Source organism: Anopheles funestus, chromosome 2RL, assembly GCF_943734845.2.
Source record: "Anopheles funestus chromosome 2RL, idAnoFuneDA-416_04, whole genome shotgun sequence".
Lineage (NCBI taxonomy): Eukaryota > Metazoa > Arthropoda > Insecta > Diptera > Culicidae > Anopheles > Anopheles funestus.
The window spans coordinates 62,843,643-62,861,836 of NC_064598.1; the positions used below are offsets into that span (position 1 = coordinate 62,843,643).

The window sequence follows — 18,194 nt, forward strand, 5'->3', positions numbered from 1 at the left end:
ACGCAACACACACCAATCTGGACTGTGCGTGAGTATAGCGTGTAATAGTGAGAATAGAGTGATAATAGAAAAGAACGCAAAACATGGAGCCCAATTGCAACCAAGAAGACCTGCTAAATCACATTCGATTCCTGACGAACTCGCATAATGATCTACTGGAAGAGATGAAACGGTTAAAAGCAAAAGCAGATGACCCCTATTTATCATACAGAACGCCCGATCCAGTTCGTAATCTACCAAATTTTGATGGAAACAAAAGTGAAACGCAAGCGTGGATTGAGGACACTGAAACTGCATTGGCTTTGTTCAAAAATCGTGAAGGATCGCCCATGTATGATCAGTTAGTACGAGCAGTAAAGTGCAAAATCACTGGTCAAGCTAGGGAAGCGGTAATAGCAGCAGGAAACGTGAGCACGTGGCCAGAAATCAAAGACGTGCTAACGAACGCATTTGGCGACAAAAGGGATCTGACCTCACACATACAACAACTGTTTTACGAGCGTCAGGGAAAGAAATCTCTAGCAGAGTACTACAACAGTTTGAAAAAACTCGAAACAAAGATAAGGTCGATTACCGCATCTGCAGACGAATATAAAAATTCAACTACAGCAGTACATCACCTGATTGGTGTAATCACACTCACACGTTTTATAGATGGACTTGAGGGAACGTTATCGTCGTATGTGAGGAGCTGTAAGCCGAACGACCTAGATGAAGCCTATTCGGTATCCATCGAATACACGAATGCTTCCTATCGGAGAAAGCTAGAACAGACTAACACAGAAGAACGTGGGAGGAAAAAGTATGACAACGAAACACCATCAACATCGTATAGTAATCGCAAAAATACGCAAAGCGATAAACCGTGGTCAGATAAGTTTAGGAACAAAAGTTTTCAAGAAAAAAAAACGAATGATGACGTATCAATGCGTACACTCAAATCTAGAATGCAAATTAACAACGCGGAAACCGATGATAAAACGGTCGATAATGAGTCAAATGAATTAAATTTTCACATGGTTTTAGGAGAAAGGTCAGACACTTGAATAATAATAACTTTATTCCATACTTACAAATATTTACTACAAAAGGAATTCTTAAATTCTTGATTGATACAGGTGCTAACAAAAACTATATTTCACCTAAACACGTAAATTTGGAGAATTGCATGAGCGAAGAAAATGTCTTTGTGAGAAGTTTAAAAGAAAGTGAAAAAATTTTGAAATCTGTACAATTTGACATTTTTGGTATAAATAGAAAAATCAAATTCTACGTTTATTCGTTCCATAATTTTTTCGATGGGTTAATAGGCTATGAAACGTTAAGAAACCTCAACGCAGTTCTGGATACTCGTAACAATACGCTGAAAATAGGACGTAAAATATTAGCGCTGCATAAGAAATTTATAGGAAATCCGTCAACAACCTTAAATGCCCTTCAAACGCATTTTTTGACAATAGACACCGTAACTGATGGGGATTTCATTATAGAAGAAGAAAAGTCATACGGTACGTTTTCCATATTACCTGGCATTTACACAAGCAAGGAGAACAAATCAGTTATAGCGTTAAAGAATAACACGGACAAAAATATCGAGATAAATCTAAATGAAATCGAAATAATTGACAATGAGTTCCTGGAAAACGAAGGACCTAAGATAAAAATTAACAAGAACTTCGAACTAAAGGACGACTCCCTTGCTGAGTTTGAACTCAAGGCAATTACAAATTTATTGCGAGATATACCAGAAGTTTTATATTTCGATGATGATAAGCTATCATTCACTCATAAGATTAAACATAGAATCAGAACAGTTGATAACATTCCGATTCACACTAAATCATACAAATATCCTAAGATATTTGAATCTGAGGTACAAGATCAAGTGAAGAAAATGCTTAGAGAAGGTATAATTCGTGAATCCATATCTCCATACACTTCTCCGGTTTGGATTGTACCGAAGAAAGAAGATTCAACGGGTTTGAAAAAGTATCGTTTAGTCATAGATTATCGGAAACTGAACGAAAAAACCATTTCGGATAAATACCCCATACCGGATATCACTGAAATCTTGGACAGGCTAGGGAGAGCTTCTTACTTCTCTACAATAGACCTTGTAGCAGGCTTCCATCAAGTACAATTAGATGAAGACGACATAGAAAAGACTGCATTTGCTGTAAGCTCAGGGAAGTATGAGTTCACAAGGATGCCTTTTGGACTCAAAAACGCACCGTCTACTTTCCAAAGAGTGATGGATACTGTTTTAAGGGAACACATAGGATTATGTTGCCTCGTCTATATGGACGACATCATCATATTCTCTAGCTCTTTCCAAGAACACGTAAAAGACATAAGGAGCATTTTACAAAAACTGAAAGATGCCAGATTGAAAATAAACATAGAGAAATGCAATTTTTTCAGGAAGGAGGTGCAGTTTTTAGGCCATACAGTCACTAAAGAAGGTGTGAAACCTAACGTAGATAAAATTGGAGTGGTACAAAACTGGCCGATACCAAAAAATCCAAAAGAACTAAAGCAATTTCTTGGAACATTAGGATACTACAGACGATTTATCCTAGACTTTGCCAAGCTTATTAGACCACTAACAATATTACTTCGCAAAGATAATGAATTCATCTTTACTCCCGATAAAGTAAGATGCTTCGAGAAATGTAGATCTTTGCTAGCCATGGATCCGATTTTGGCATACCCAGACTTCAGTAAAATATTTATTTTAACAACAGACGCAAGTGATTTCGCGATCGGCGCTGTACTGTCACAGGGAACCGTAGGGAAGGATCGTCCTATCGCCTATGCATCCAGGACCTTAAACAGAACCGAGGAAAATTATTGTACAACAGAAAAAGAGTTGTTAGCTATAGTCTGGGCCGTGAAATATTTTCGACCGTATTTATACGGAAGAAAATTTACATTAATAACGGACCACCAACCTCTTATATATTCTATGACTAGTGCAAATCAGAAAATAATAAGATGGAAATTGGTGCTAACCGAATTTGATTTTGACATAGTATACAAGCCAGGAAAAGAGAATATCGTGGCAGATGCTCTATCTCGAATTAAACCCAATGAAATCGAAGCGAGCAAGGACGAAATTAACACTAATAATACTATTCACTCGGCAGATACCAGTGATGACCATTACATACGAACAACGGAAAAACCAACGAATACGTTTAAAACGCAAATTATTCTGAATATTGGCAATGAAAGCGAATCACATGAAGAAGTGTTCCCTACGTACCACAGATTTATGATATTTAAGCGGAACTATTCAGAAAAACAAATTATAACTATATTTCGTGAAAAGATTAATACAAAAGGAACTAACTGCATTCATGCACCCAAAGAAATCATACAAACTATACAAGAAACATATCGGAAATATTTTTGTCAGTATAAAACGTTTAAACTGGTTTATTCCCCGTTGTTGGTAACAGATGTGAAAAGAACGGAAGACCAGGACAAATTAATTAGGGAAACTCACGAGCGCGCGCATAGGGGAATAAAAGAAAATGTAGCACAGTTACTTGAATCATATTTCTTCCCAAACATGGAAAAAAAAGTAAGAATTGTAGTTAATAACTGTGCAATCTGTAAACGATGCAAGTATGATCGAAACCCACTGCAGCTGATAAAGAAAACAGTTTGCGTAGAAAAACCATTCGAAAAAATTCATATTGATATTTTCTTTATGAAGGGAAGAAAAATGTTGACAATCGTTGATGCTTTCTCCAAATTTGCGAACGTAATCCCCTTAGAAACACGAACTATCATTGACCTTAAGAAATCTATTACAGAGCACATAAGAATTTTTGGAAGACCTAACACTATAGTATGCGATCAGGAACCGGCATTTATTTCAATAGAATTTACAGGATTCCTACAAGATTTGAATATTGAGGTCCACCATGCCAGCTGTAGTAATTCAAATGGAATTGTAGAACGATTTCATTCGACGCTGATAGAACTGTACAGAACTATGAACTCTACTAATAGCGAACTAGATTTCAATGACAAAATAAATATCATAGTCGATATTTATAACAATACTATACACTCGGCTACAGGGAAGAAACCGAGAGCGATTGTATTTAATTTAGAGGGAGTAACAAACACGGAAGAAATCTACCAAAAATTTAAAGAACTACAATCAAATGTTAAAATTAAACTTGACAAACAAAATAAGAAAACTGAAGGAGCAAACCAAAATTTAACAGAACCTCCTGCGTTAACTGAAGGTCAAGCTGTTTACGTGAAGGTTAACCAACGAATTACTAAAGACAAGGAACCTTATAAAACATCTAAAGTAAATAAGAACAACGACTTAACTTTTGTAGATAATTATAACATAAAAATCCATAAATCTAGGCTCAAGAAATAAATACGTAAAATATGACCAAATATGTAGGGAAAACCGGAAAATTAAACCCAAGCGAGGACGCTTGACTCTATGAGGGGAGACGTAACGCTAGGATTAGTTATTTGTATGTAACGCTAGATTTAGATATTTGTATTTGTACTATCGCTATAAAATGTAATCGTATAAAATGTAATGTATTCGTGACATATAGCTAGTAAGAATAAAACACGCAGTCGAGTTTTGCACCTAGAAGCGACAGCATCTCTTTCAAGAACTATAACTTGTATATACCATGCAGAACGTTTACAAATCTCAGTTAAAAATCGACTAGAAAATGATTACGCTGTAGTATTTACTGATTCGAATATGGAGGGATGTCTTAGAACAGACATTCAAAAACTCGGAAAAATGCAATTTCAAGATATAATGCTTCCCTAGTAAGCAATTAAGCAATACGGCCAAACCGTTCCTTATGAATAAAATAATCCCGAGTAAGTAAAAACATGTTATTGAAAACCACAAAAAATCACGTTTTTACAAGGCTTTCTTTGAGGCGCTTGGCAAAATGTTGTGCTTAAAGTACGCATTAGCGTTAATTTACGAGAAAATGCCAAGCGGTTAAAGTTGCAAAGATTTTAAATTGTTTTGCGGAATTTAACATTGAACATTACATGCGTTTTCGCAAGGCGATGCATTTACTCTTTAGTCTTGTCTTGTCTGCATACTGATCTGAAACTTTCACCAAATGTTCTTGGAACCTTGAGCTCTAAGATAATGGAAAAAATATCGTTTTTTCTCGGAAATGATGACTGTAGGTATATCCCCTTTTAACTCCATTTCATCATACTTTTTTTGCAAAAGTGGAATGTATTTTCTGCATTATTTATATATTTTATTTATTTTTGAAAAGCAAACTGTTTTGTGATAGGTAAAACAAATATAAATACAATTATTGGATAACATAAATATATGTTTGTTAAGCGTATTCCTTTCAGTTTGTGATATTAACGCCTGTTTGTGAAAGAAAAATAGTAAAACAATTATGCGACACTGTTTCGAATATTCTACCAAAACAATCAGTTTGATTAGATCGACCATGACCAACGTATGATGGGGGAAAACACATTCAAAACCTTTTGTTTTTATGGATCTGTGGAAGGATCAATATCTCGGGATTGTCCGCCTCCTTTTCATTCTCGCAACAGAGACATCCACTCGAGAAGCTTCAGCTCATATCTCCCACAAGTTATAGCACAAGGAAACTCTAGCCTTGTAGCATATTTATAAATTTAATGCTCATTTATCCTTCCGAGACTTGACCACTAAACGAAGCTTAAGCAATTCTTTAAGCGCAACGGTCTTCGTCGATGACTGTTTAATGTATGTTGCGCTTAGTATATTAATAAGGATCACAAGATACTGTCTAACTCAAAGGTCAAGCGGCCACAGTCAAGTACATTCTGGTTGACGTCTGAAAGCTATCTCTAGAACTAAATTTGGACCTATCTCGCCTTCTGCTTCCTTGTGGGCGGGCCGCAAAGACTGTACGTGGCTTTGTTCTGTTGCAGCATAATAACTTCGCGCAGAAACTTGATGAGACCAATACGTCATGGTGTCAGTTTAATCATAGTTTCATATTGTTCCGAATCCGAATAAGCTTAATATTGATTGTCATGTGCCAGCAAGCTAGTGAGATATTTAAACAAATCCCTCGTTCTTAGGACGACGGGTTGATTGTCCTGCTACCGGCAAATACAGGTGAAGGAAAAACATATATGGGAAACCATGGAATTTGAGGTAGTAGAGAGCCGATCTAGAGGAAATTTGATCCTCAACATTCAGCGAGTTAGACCATTATTATTCTTCCATAAATTCTTCTTTTTGTTCTTGGCCTAACGACCTCTAAGGTCATGCCGGCCATATCTGGCTTACTAAACTTATTTTTACCACTTCTACGGGGGACGATTTGGATCGGATTTGATAGCCGTTCCTGTTGTGTGGAACCGGCGCCTTTTATCACATACATCACCAAGCGACCTTATATTGCATTATATTTTATTTTTTGTTCTAGGGTATATTTAAATTAAAATTTCACACAATCCGTTGATTTTTATATTTAAATATTGCGTAAATTGTCTTGTTGTAAAACATATTTGTACAATACGACAAAAAACACCTTCCCAATTTAATCTTTCATCTGCTTCGTAAGATGATCTTGAATTTGCTATGCAAAGCGCTCAAATTGCAAATCCGGATAATGAAACGATTGAAATTGAAACGGGTATCAAATCCCCGTACACAGGACTGACTACCGGGTGTCAAATCAAGTAAAATCAATGTAAATCACGGAAAGCCAGAATCGGCAGACCTCTCCCGAGGTTGTAGTTTCATGTAAAAAGAATAAAAAATAGAACAATGATTCGTCTTTGTATGCGATTACTACGGCCTAGGATTGAAAATCTCAAGGAAAAAAACCATTTTTGTATTTTCTTTGCTTTTTCGCTTTATGTTCCGTAAATATGTTCCCAACAAATGTGACCAAGAATACATATTTAATTCTTTTGCATTGACAATATTGACGAAATATTCTTAGATCGACTGCTGAAAGTCAAATGTTTGTTGTTTGGTAGAAATGGATTAACATTTCTTATCCAATAAAATGTTACAATCGTTCTCTTTTATCTCCGATTATTGAATTCAGATGTTTTGGAAATTTTTTATTACTATTCTGTGTTGCTGTCCATTGTACACGTTTATAAAGCTTACCCAGTAATATACCAAATATGGTATCTTCAATGTAGGGAAAAGTTTCCAAGAAAAAAACACATATTTTTTTTGTTTTATTTTTGAAGTCACAATCTCAGAAATCTGTATCAGCCATTTCTGATCATTGTTGGTTTTTAATTATGCGTAGCTAGATATTCATTTTGAAGGATAATTGAAGAGATGTTATAATAACTAGTTCTACGAGTTGTACGATAAACTCACTGTCGTTCAACTAATTAGACCCGCCGGTGGGTTCTTCATGCCATACAGATTAGATCTGGTAGGGGGAAAATGACATGGAGAAATGATGTTAATGCGTTAGCCAGAAAGTACGGGATACTGGATTGGCAGACGACGACCCTTGACTGTGAACAGTTTAGAGAACTCCAAAACCGCATAAGTAGGACAGTCAGAACAGCGTATTAAACAGCACAGTACACCGTGAACTAATGGTCAATTTCATTACGTTACAAGCTTCTCCAAATAAATCAATCATCACCTCGAATCATTAAAAACATGATAAAATTCACACAGAAACCTAAAAACAACAGGTTTTAAAATTATTGATGTTACATTGGAGTTGTATAAAAATTTATCAAGTTTTCGAAAAATAGAAAATTTCCTAAAGGTATCATAGTGGACGTATGCATTCAAACAATTGACTAACCTAGACAAAAAAAGGAAAAAGTATTAAAACTATTGTCACGAATAGTCATTAAATCTTAAATTTATTAATAATTTAATAACTTTCTGAAAGAATGTTCATATAAACTAGAACAAAACAACTCCTCCGTGAACATGTCCTTAATACCGTCGATGTCCCTGTATCGTTCGGATGTGTTTTTTTTTTGTTCCCTTCAGTGCGTTGCATTCGTTGGAGTCAAGTTATTTCAGAAGATCCTACGTTCGAGATTTGCACAAAAAAATATCCTGCGATCACATGCCAGGGACTGTATTAGAGGATGGTCAGTCTTTGGCAAAACTTGAATCTTTACCAGTCCATGCCAGTTCAAAACATCACCTTCTCCTTCTTATGAAGTTTTTTTTATGTAGAAGGAAATATCTGGAAGACGTTATGTGATCCTGTCCTAATTCTCTGTAAGTGCTTAAGGACACAAAATTGCCTTTCCTCTGCTCTCCAAACGTTGAAGAATCTTCGACGGAAACATGTATGAATACCCTGACGCCTGACGTTGCCATCCACTATCAAGTTGATTCCGTCGTCCATGAAAACCTCGATATTGCATTTCAAGAACATACTTCTGAACAATATCCTTAGCTTCTGACTACACTTTTTTTTATGCTCTTATATTTGTCTAGAAATGAAAATGACTGTTACACATGAACTAGTACCACTTTCAATTGTTAGAATAGTTATAATGACTGAATACATTTCCAGTTGGCAAGAGTTATATTAGTTTAGTTGGTGCAATACTTGTCCAAGTCATATATGTTTTATTTCGATCTAGTTAATTGGGTTTTAACCATTCTATTACTGATAATCGGCTCAGATTAAGTTCAAATCTCCTACCTTGGTGGGTTTGGGCCATGTTGTGTTTATTGAATCTTTTGAAAAGAATCTTTCACATGAATCTTCAGTGAAGAGTCATTCAATAATGAGCCGACTCCCCAAATATTAATCAATTTTTATAAACTCACATGAATCCTCAAAGGTTCTTGAATCCTTAATGATTCGCTGCCAACAAACTTAAATTAAAATGACTGACCGGGGAACGGGGCGCAACCACATAAACCATCGGCTGTCCCGAAACTCTAAGGATTCATAATTCAATGAGGATTCTGTGGAGGAATCTTCGGAATAGAGATTCAGAGTCATTCAGTTCAAACATTCGTTCAGATTCGTGGATCTGTATCAGATACACCTAACACTAGTCCCCCCTTAGTACAGTAGTTTATATAAATTACGCAGATTAGAAGGCAACCAGAAAACCTAAAATTCAAAATAATGGGGACGAGTTCTTTGAATGTTAAAACAATGATCGAATATCTTTAAAAAACGAATTGGTATGTCCATACGTACAATTTCTTTCACCCATTGTTTATCCGGATTTTTCCTCAAAATTCCATTCATATTTCAAGAAAATAAGCATCAACCATTTTGCTTGCAAGATAATCCTTTTTCCCACAGCACAACAAAGAAACGTTCATCATACCGCGACCGGCCGGTGGATACGCGCCACAAACGTAAACAAAACAATGGCGCCTGCGCCACACAAAAACGCAATTGTGCTATTCGACGGTTAGCTCTAGTCAGCTGTTAACTGTCAAGAAGGGTTTCTTTGCTGCTCAACAAAAACACGTTCTATCGTTTTGCTTCCATAAAATAAGGTTTTCTATTGCTCTTTTGCATATATTTTATCTATCTATATTACGGCGAGTGTGAGTGTTGCGCCGCACCTTGCAATAGCGTTTCAATTTTCTGCTTCGAAGGAATTGTATATCTAGGACTTGTATACACGGGGTAAATATTTTTCCAATTACTATGTCATGCGTTACCATGATGCAGGAAGTACGAGCGAGATAGAGCGAACTACATAGAACGAGTTGTTGAATTTATTGATCATCGTAGTAGGTCCCGCATTCTCGCATTTGTTTGTTTGACGTTTGCCCTGTGCTGTTCGATGTTTGGAGGGTGATTTTAAATCTATTTTGTTTTCTGGTGTAAGAAAAATCACCACACAATAGAATGAATGGATAAAGAAACCTTTAGTTCCGTGCTATATTAGTGCAGTGAAGTGTTTTTATACAGCAAACAAATTATTTGCCTGTGTGGAACTGTAGTTAAACTTGAAAGAGAAACAAAGCCGTCACATATCACACACCCATGCATCAACAAACAGAATGACTCACTACTTGCTAACAAACTACGGCAACGGGTCCGGAAGTGTGTCCAGTTTTGTGTTCACTTCCGTATAGACGAAAGTGGTCTCTGCAGGTAAAGACGTATCTCCTTACCCATCCTGCATGCGTGCATGGTGGGAAATCCCGTTTTGCTGCACCGTCGTTCGAAGATTCGTCACATGATTGCGGGCTGCTGCAAGGCACGACACAGGCGACGGAAGTGGGAAAAGTTCCATTTTTCCCGTACGAAACTTCTGAACCCGATGCGAAATGGGCAACTGCCTCAAGGGATGCCTTTCCGACGACACCAATGGTGGGATGAGGTAAGCATGAAGAACGCCAAAGCGGCTGTGTTCAACATTCTTTTCATTTACATTGGAACGTTTTGCAATGCATCTTTTTCCCAGCCGCACACGAGCGAGTGCAAGTGATAGTCAGTACGAGGTAAGCAAAGTGCAAGCTTTATCAACGTCCTATCGTCATCATCCCCCTATCCCGTTCCCTGGTTGCTCCTTCCTGTTCCACAATGCTTTGCCCAATCAAACAACAACGACACAATTTAATTAAAAATCCATTTGCAACAGATCCTGATCGAGGGAATGCAAGGCACGGATGGCCATCAGGATGGTGATGAATTGCAAGAAGCAATAAAAATCAAATCAAATGTAAGTATCTAAGTGCAGCTGCACCGTCCTTGACCGGTAGGCTTCCGGCACAATTATTCCACTTATTCGGCTCACCTGTATCTTCTACTTGCAGAGAAAATCAAACTTTTTCAACAAATTCTGGACGAAAAGGAATGTGGACTACGCAAGACTGAACAAAGCAAAACACAATAATTTTTCGAAACGCGCTGCCACCGCTGGTAACGCAAGTAAACATAATCAGCATCCAAAGTCGGGGTAAGTTAGGACGACATCTAGGATGTACAACAAAGGAAACTTAAAAGCATTATCGTATATCCCGGCGGCGTATCCCAAATTGCAGACTGGACATTCAACTGCAGTGCCTCGATGCACATTCTTTGCTGCTCGTGTCGAAGGATGGCCATCGAAAAACGAACGCCAACGGTTACAACGATCTACCAACGGACCAAACTTCCACGCCAGGTAGCTCGATCGATTTGGAGTGGGAAAATGATTACGGTTATCAGCATAGTCAGTGGTAAGTGATCAGTCTTGTAATTTTATTTTTCGTAACATGATGAACGATGGAGACGCCTGATACTTTATGATTTTTTTTTACTTTAGGACAATTTGTAACATTTTTCCCCGTGTAGAGAATATTTTTTTTCTTAAAGTTTTGGTTGTAAAATGTTAATAACAAATAATTGTAAACATCGGTTATATTATTGAATTCTTCGTCGTTTAGACTATAACCATAATTTACACTCACACCACAAGGCTATATCATGGAATATATAGCATATATATAACTATATATAGCAAGCTCATCATCAGCCCACCAGTACCAGCCGACTGTTTCCTCTGTTATGCTGACGACCTAAAAATTTTCCTCCCTATTGGTTCCGCCAATGACTGTATGTCCCTACAAAACATTCTTGATCGCTTCTCTTCTTGGTGTGCACGTAATCTGCTTACGTTATGTCCTGATAAATGTAATGTTATCTCGTTTACCCGTTCCCGTAATCCTATTGTACATTCCTATTCCCTCGCTGATCAGCGTGTGTCTCGAGTCTCTATAATTAAGGACCTTGGCGTTTGGTTCGACAGTGGCCTCACTTTTCGCCACCACCTCGATTCGGTCGTAAGCTCAGCTCGTCAAATTCTCGGACTAGTAAAGCGCATTACCCGCGACTTTAATGACCCCCGGTGTGTCAGGGTGCTCTTCTGCTCGCTGGTCCGATCGAGGCTTGAGTACTGTTCAGTTGTCTGGTCTCCGACCACGAGGACTCACATCAAGCGAGTCGAACAGGTACAGAGGTCTTTCACCAGATATGTTTTGCGCATACGCTCCGGTGAACCTTCCTCTGTCCTGCCCGACTATGAGTCCAGATGTCTTGCCTTGGGCCTAGAAACTTTAGAAGCCCGCCGCTCTATTGCGCAATCTTCCCTGATTGCGGGTCTCCTGTTGGACTGCACTGATGCCCCTGATCTGTTGTCTGCTATTCCTCTGTATACTCTTTCTCGTTCGCTCCGTTCTCGCCCTCTTTTACATATACCCTTATTCCGTACTCCCGTTGGCCGCAACAATCCTCTGTTACGTGCCATGTATGTGTTTAACTCCTCCTGCCATCTGTTTGATTTTCACCTTCCTCTGTCATCCTATCGTGCTCGCCTTCGATCTTTTCTGTAGACTACTCTCTATACTTCCTTCTTTTCCGTAGTAGCCTAAGTTCCGTTAGTCGTTTTTCTTTTTTTTCTCACCGACATTAGTGTTAGGGTTCTAGCTTTAAGTTCATGTTTGTGAAGCATTGTTGCAGACAAGCACAGTAATAAACAAATACAAATACAAACACGTTGCGGTCAAAATCAGTAACATCATAGTAAAGTTAATTTATATACAGAGTTATTTTAAAGGGAAATATAATTTCTTGTTTTGAACACTATCAAATAGTTTTTAGAGACTACCAATGGAGGTATGTTTGAGCGTTGACTTCCTTATTCATTGCTGTATTGATATGATTTTTTTTTACAAGATGTGCAAACTGGAAGTTAGAGAAAATCCAAAAGAAAATTTATTATTTTTTATGCTGACTGAGAGGCGACACACTCTTTTAATAATTACCTGACGATTGAAAAATACCTGAAGATGGAAATATTAACCAAATTTCTCATATCGCACTGATGCTTAACTAATTTTATAAAATCAGTAAATAACCCTTAAAAAGCCTTATACAATAATGTTAACCGTTTTATGAAATGATTTAATTTCTACAAACACACACCTATTTACTCGTAATACTCGTTACCATTGCAGGTTATCACAAGAGGACGACCAAACGGGACCTTCGCAGTTGCAAAGCTTTCCCGCCTCGGTTCAGGAATCGGTGTTTAAAATCGAAGAGTGGTCCACACTCAAACGAAGCAAGGATCGCATCAACGCACTCCGCAAACTGGATCACCAGCATCCGATACACCAGGCACAAAGCAGTCGATCGCACCTAGTCTCCAAAAACTCTACCGGAGATGATGACGTTACTGGGTCGCTCGATTGCATTCATCCCGCGCCCAGTTTTCGCCCATCCTTTGAACAGCATGCGACAAGTCTCACACGGGTGGACAGAATGACGCACGGCGAATCGTCAGATCTTTCCCACATATCATCAACACCGGAAGGTTCACTCGAATGGGACATCGATCAGGATCGACAGCTAAAGTCGGAGAACGAATCGTTGGATTACGACACCAAGGAGTTGCTGCTGGAGATTGAACAGCTGAAAAATCGCGTTCTCAATGAAACTGGAGCGACACTGAAGGATGATCTACCGAGCAGCTGATCGGACAGTAGAGACGGGGATGATTTGGATGATTGGTAAACAGCAAACATCCCTGCATCTCATCAAGATGGCGACGGTTGGAAAATTACGTTGGATAACAGATGCAACATAGCATAAGCCTTGTACAGTAGAGTTGCGGGAGATGGATATATTTATTGTGTGTTTGTATGAATGTATTAGCACCAACGTGAAACGTGTAGAGCAGTACTAAACGCTAGTGAATTCCGAAAAGTATATATTCTACCATCGTTACACTACCAATAGCCAGAAATGTTGTTAAATCCAACCAACTGAACTGATTCCCGTTCACACAGTTCAAATCCCGTTTTAAAGTACACCTACCTACCCGTTTCTACGTTTTCCAACGACGGTTGATTACATCCTGTTCTCGTTATCTGACGTCTGTTGGATTTCTATTTACTTTTATTTTCCGCCTTTCCTCTAGGTACGAAAACCGATATATTTATAAAAATATGTGCACACACAAATGCACCAGATTATCTACAATAGAAATAGAGCATCGTTGCATTTGCTGCTTCGTTTATCTTCTTTGTTCGTGAGCGAAAAATGTCACCAATAGTAGCGTCACGGTAACTAGAGTGTCCTTCCCAGTTTTCCGATAGTTGTATTGTCGTGTTAAAATAATACTTATTTTATATATTATTGTAAAAGGCTAGGTTAGCAGAACAGCTATCGAAACTCACTAGCGGAACAACAGTAACAATGAAATGTGCATTTGTTGGCCTCTGTTGTACGGAGTGCAAAATTCATACTATTTAGTGAATGAAATATATATACATAAATGATAGAAAACTGCAAGCGATGTGTTGGTATTTAATTTTCTTTTCATTTAAATCTCATCAATAAATGCGCCATATATTTATGGAAGCTCACTGCATCTTAATTAAACAATGGATGACAGTACTAAGGAAATAAGGATCAATGAAAGTCATTTTTACCGAGAAGTTTTTCCTAACAAAATATGCTTTCCGTCTGGAATTGTGATGAAACGTTATATTTCAAGAGACAGCTGACCCTTGCTAAGTTCTCGGCCAACTAGTATTAACTGGTGCTCAATGCTTTTAGAAATTTGTTAATGTTAATACTTATCTTTCATGTAAACGTTTCATATAAATCTTTTAGATATGGTTTGTCATATTCACTTGACATTTATGTTCGACAGAAAGAAATATTTCTATCTCCCTGAAAAAAAACAACAAAAATTGATAAAAAGTGATGTTGCAGTTATTGGAAATTTAAATGTTTATAACAATTTCATAAGAACGTAAACAATCAGGAAAACATGTGTTTTAGTAATTGTTTTAATAAGTTATTTTATTGTTTCTTTTTATTTCTTGTTAATTTTATTTGCTTCACGACTTTCCATATTCCATATCTCTGGCGGCTAGTTAATTCCTTCACTATGTCTAGTCTCTCACTATGAAACATTCACATGACGAGGGTACGTGTTGGTGAATTGTATTTGTGTTGTGTTGTTTTGTGTGTATTACATGGTGCAAACAATTATGTATACTTTATCGGAAACTGCTTTTTACGCACGGTTTTAATCCACAATCTATACATTAACGATGCACGTTTCGTCCTTACCACGTCCTGTATTATTTCCCACCAAGAAACCCTAATTTATTATCCTAAATGTCGATTTCGACATTAGAAGATGTTCAGCTCAGTGTAGTAGTAGTACTACAATGTGGTAGGATTTTATATTTTTCATCTTTTCTTTGATACCCGACAATGTTCTAATTTTAAATGTTTTGATTGATGTTACTGTTTCGCATCTTTAGTTCCCACTTTTTAACGCTTTTTTGATTGTTCTGTTGTGCAGCGAGAAGAAGAAAAACGAAAATGTGAATTAAAAAAAAACTTTATACAATTCAAGATCTATAATTTTAACCATTTTAGCATGTTGATCCAGAAATCAACATGTTTGATTTTGTGTTTGTTCTCATTCGTTCACATCTGTAACTAGTTTTATTGATTGCCTATTTCCAAACCGTTATCATACACGCCTGATAGATCCCTGTGCAGTTTTCCTTCATGGTTCAAAAGATCTTGTTTGCTCTTATATTACTTGTTCACATTAACTATAGAACCGAGCTTTGTTTATATTTTGATGAGTTTTTTTACACCACTTGCACTATTACACTTTATTGAATCATTTCCCAATCAGGAGGACCAATCATATTTCAGGACAGGAACAAACAGGAACATTCAACATGAGCATGTACAACATTCACAATATCGCGGAAAGTGTTAACAGAAACCGGATAAACTCAAACCACGTTCAGTTGGAAAAGCAAACAAAACTGAATACATTAAACCTAGGCACTACAATCTGAACTGTAGTATGACAAACGAGCAGCCCTGCTCAGACAGGAAAGCGGCAGATAAGACAAATGTCCTAGTAAAGTACCGTCATCTTGGAAGAATTACCGGAAGCTCGGCTACGGGAGGAAGGAAAAAAGATGATAAATAGTAAAGGCATCGAATACAAGTTGAAGTTCTTTTTTCATGTGGTATTTGAAAGTCGTATGAGAGTATTGCAACATAATACTCCAAAACAATCACGCATGTTGGTGCGATATGTTATTACCAGAATGATAAATTAGTTTCACTTAGATCTTTGCATCTAGTTTCCGGTAATGTTAATAGCTCTGTGCCATAGGTTATAGATTCCCTTGAAACGTAAAGATGAATTTAAGTCGCAGGTTCAATGGAAAACTGTTACTGTTTTTGTTAACTTATAAAATATTAAAAAAATAAACAATATAATACAACAAAATCAAACACAATTGATTTTGGTAAAAAGTGAAACACATCTAATAGTATTCAAAATTAAACAATCAACGCATGATAAATTTACATAGCTACATTACAAATGTTTAAACAATTACACGCACAACAAAAAAATAACAAAAACTTTTTTACTCCTAGCAGTATGAAACTGAAACGGTTATAATAATTGAAACAATTAAAATAATTACGTGCGACTGTACTAGCTAGTTGATACTGTGCCGTTAAACTTGAATGATTAGATTTGAAATTCACTGTCAAGGGACTTGTTTAATTTTAGGATCATTGCTTCAATCATGTTAGTCATTCTACGCCATTTCTTTCATCAGCTCATGAGTTGTGTTCTTACTTGCTAAATAGCAAAAACAGTTAATATTGTCATAAACCACCACACTATCGTGATTTCTCTTTGTGACCACGGCACGTCAATACGCTAAACATAGAATTCAACCCCTATACTCTCCGTTTGCTTCCGCACAATTTAAAGTGCGATGCAATGATTAGTCAACCACACAAGACACACGCATAAACTGCGAATTTATGGGTTTCATACTTTTTATTGGGATACACCGTAACATAGTTTTAGAATTGTCACTTAAATATTCTAATCATTACACATCCTCAGTACGACGTGATCCTTCATTTATTCAGTTACATGTTGTTCAAACTTTCTTATTAACGCTGTCCCACACTATGTACAGACAGTGCAGACAATCGTAACGGAAACAAACGAAAACCAGCGCGTTAATTCTTCCAACCTTTGAACCTTTATTATGAGCCGTACACGATTGCAATTGTTATGGTAGATTGGTAGTGACTGTTAAATTCTTAACAAAAAATTAAAAGCAAAACAAGATTAACCAAAACTCTACACACTCTTCGTACAATCCCGGGACGATCTTGTAAATATGACGAAACCACAAGAAATATTACACTGATTAACGGCACGCTATGAACTGGGTAAGCTCATCGTTCTATGACTGCTTCCTATTGGATTTAATTTCATTTACAACACATGAATAGAGCTTAATATAGCTGCCATAAGAAACAACGTAAACGGTCGAGCCTAATTTTCCTCTTGAGAAACGCACAAAAACACGCGCTACTTTAACGCTTATCGTTTTATCCTGGGTTCGCTGAAACAAAACAAAATTAAAGAGTAGGACATGTTCAATACGAGAACCAACATTACAATCGCATTAAAACCGAGAACCAATGTATACATCCAATGCAGTGTACAGTAGTAACACTCATTTGGTTGGAAATTATGTTTGCGCAACGTTAGATGAAATAGCTTATGCTAAATTAGTATTGTTTTAATACCGGATTCGTGAGGAAACATTAGTCAGTGAGCTAATTACATATTCACGGTAAACTCATGCGAATACCATCACACCAGTGCGACGTAGTACTGTGGAGAATACTACATATGTGTAGAGCTACAAGATCGGTTCCAGAAGTTGTTTTCGAGAGCGGTTTAATTTCGCATTAATGGAATAGAAAATCATCATTATACAAAAAGTTACAATGGTTGGATTTGTGTACACTACGTTGGTAAAATATTTTTGCTTTTTGTGTTTTTTTTACATACTAGTAACAAACGAACGATTTAGCACTAGAAAACCATTCCATCACCATCATCACATCCACACCAATCGCGCCCGTTCCGGATAGGGATAGTGTTGCTCCGTTAGCGCATTGGGACAGAACCTACCGTGTCACTTTGTCTATAAGCGTATTGATTCGCGTCTCGGAGAAACCGGGCACGAGCTTGTGAATAATTTCCTTCACAAACAGATCACTCACGCCCGGACTACTCCGTTCGGCACTCTCAAAGGCTAGCCGTAGGTCTCCCATATCGGAGCCACTGTTGTAATTTCGCTGCATCTGTAACAAGGGAATAGCAGT

General features: G+C 37.3%; 2 protein-coding genes across 10 annotated transcripts in view; one reads left to right on the forward strand and one right to left on the reverse strand.

Moving 5' to 3' along the window:
* The first annotated feature begins 9,397 nt into the window (after positions 1-9,397).
* On the forward strand, positions 9,398-14,291 carry LOC125766148 (uncharacterized). Of its 2 annotated transcripts, XM_049431840.1 has the most exons (7): positions 9,398-9,632; positions 9,838-10,335; positions 10,420-10,456; positions 10,597-10,677; positions 10,772-10,914; positions 11,000-11,176; positions 12,953-14,291. In XM_049431840.1, the coding sequence occupies exons 2-7, from the start codon at positions 10,283-10,285 to the stop codon at positions 13,470-13,472; spliced, it is 1,011 nt and encodes a 336-aa protein (XP_049287797.1). In that variant the 5' UTR covers positions 9,398-9,632; positions 9,838-10,282; the 3' UTR covers positions 13,473-14,291. The 2 variants fall into 2 exon arrangements, with proteins under 2 accessions (XP_049287797.1, XP_049287796.1); XM_049431839.1 differs by having other exon boundaries at positions 9,398-10,335.
* Positions 14,292-14,780: 489 nt separating this feature from the next.
* The window catches only part of LOC125766113 (serine/threonine-protein kinase 24), a 43,314-nt gene continuing 39,900 nt past the window's right edge, over positions 14,781-18,194 (reverse strand). For 7 of the 8 annotated variants that reach the window (XM_049431773.1, XM_049431772.1, XM_049431771.1 and 4 more), the window contains 2 exons: positions 18,001-18,173; positions 14,781-15,937 (listed from right to left, as the gene is read on the reverse strand). In XM_049431773.1, coding sequence (XP_049287730.1) covers positions 15,895-15,937; positions 18,001-18,173 — 216 coding nt within the window. In that variant the 3' untranslated portion in view covers positions 14,781-15,894. Of the gene's footprint in view, positions 15,938-16,823; positions 17,423-18,000; positions 18,174-18,194 lie in introns of those variants that run through there. The other variant, XM_049431770.1, reaches the window with a different exon arrangement.

Bases quoted from the DNA above. Each gene is read 5' to 3' on its own strand.
- LOC125766148 (XM_049431839.1), top strand. From the start codon at position 10,283: ATGGGCAACTGCCTCAAGGGATGCCTTTCCGACGACACCAATGGTGGG. The intron at 10,457-10,596 runs GTAAGCAAAGTG...CATTTGCAACAG, and splicing joins CAAGTGATAGTCAGTACGAG to ATCCTGATCGAGGGAATGCA. The intron at 10,915-10,999 runs GTAAGTTAGGAC...CCCAAATTGCAG, and splicing joins AATCAGCATCCAAAGTCGGG to ACTGGACATTCAACTGCAGT.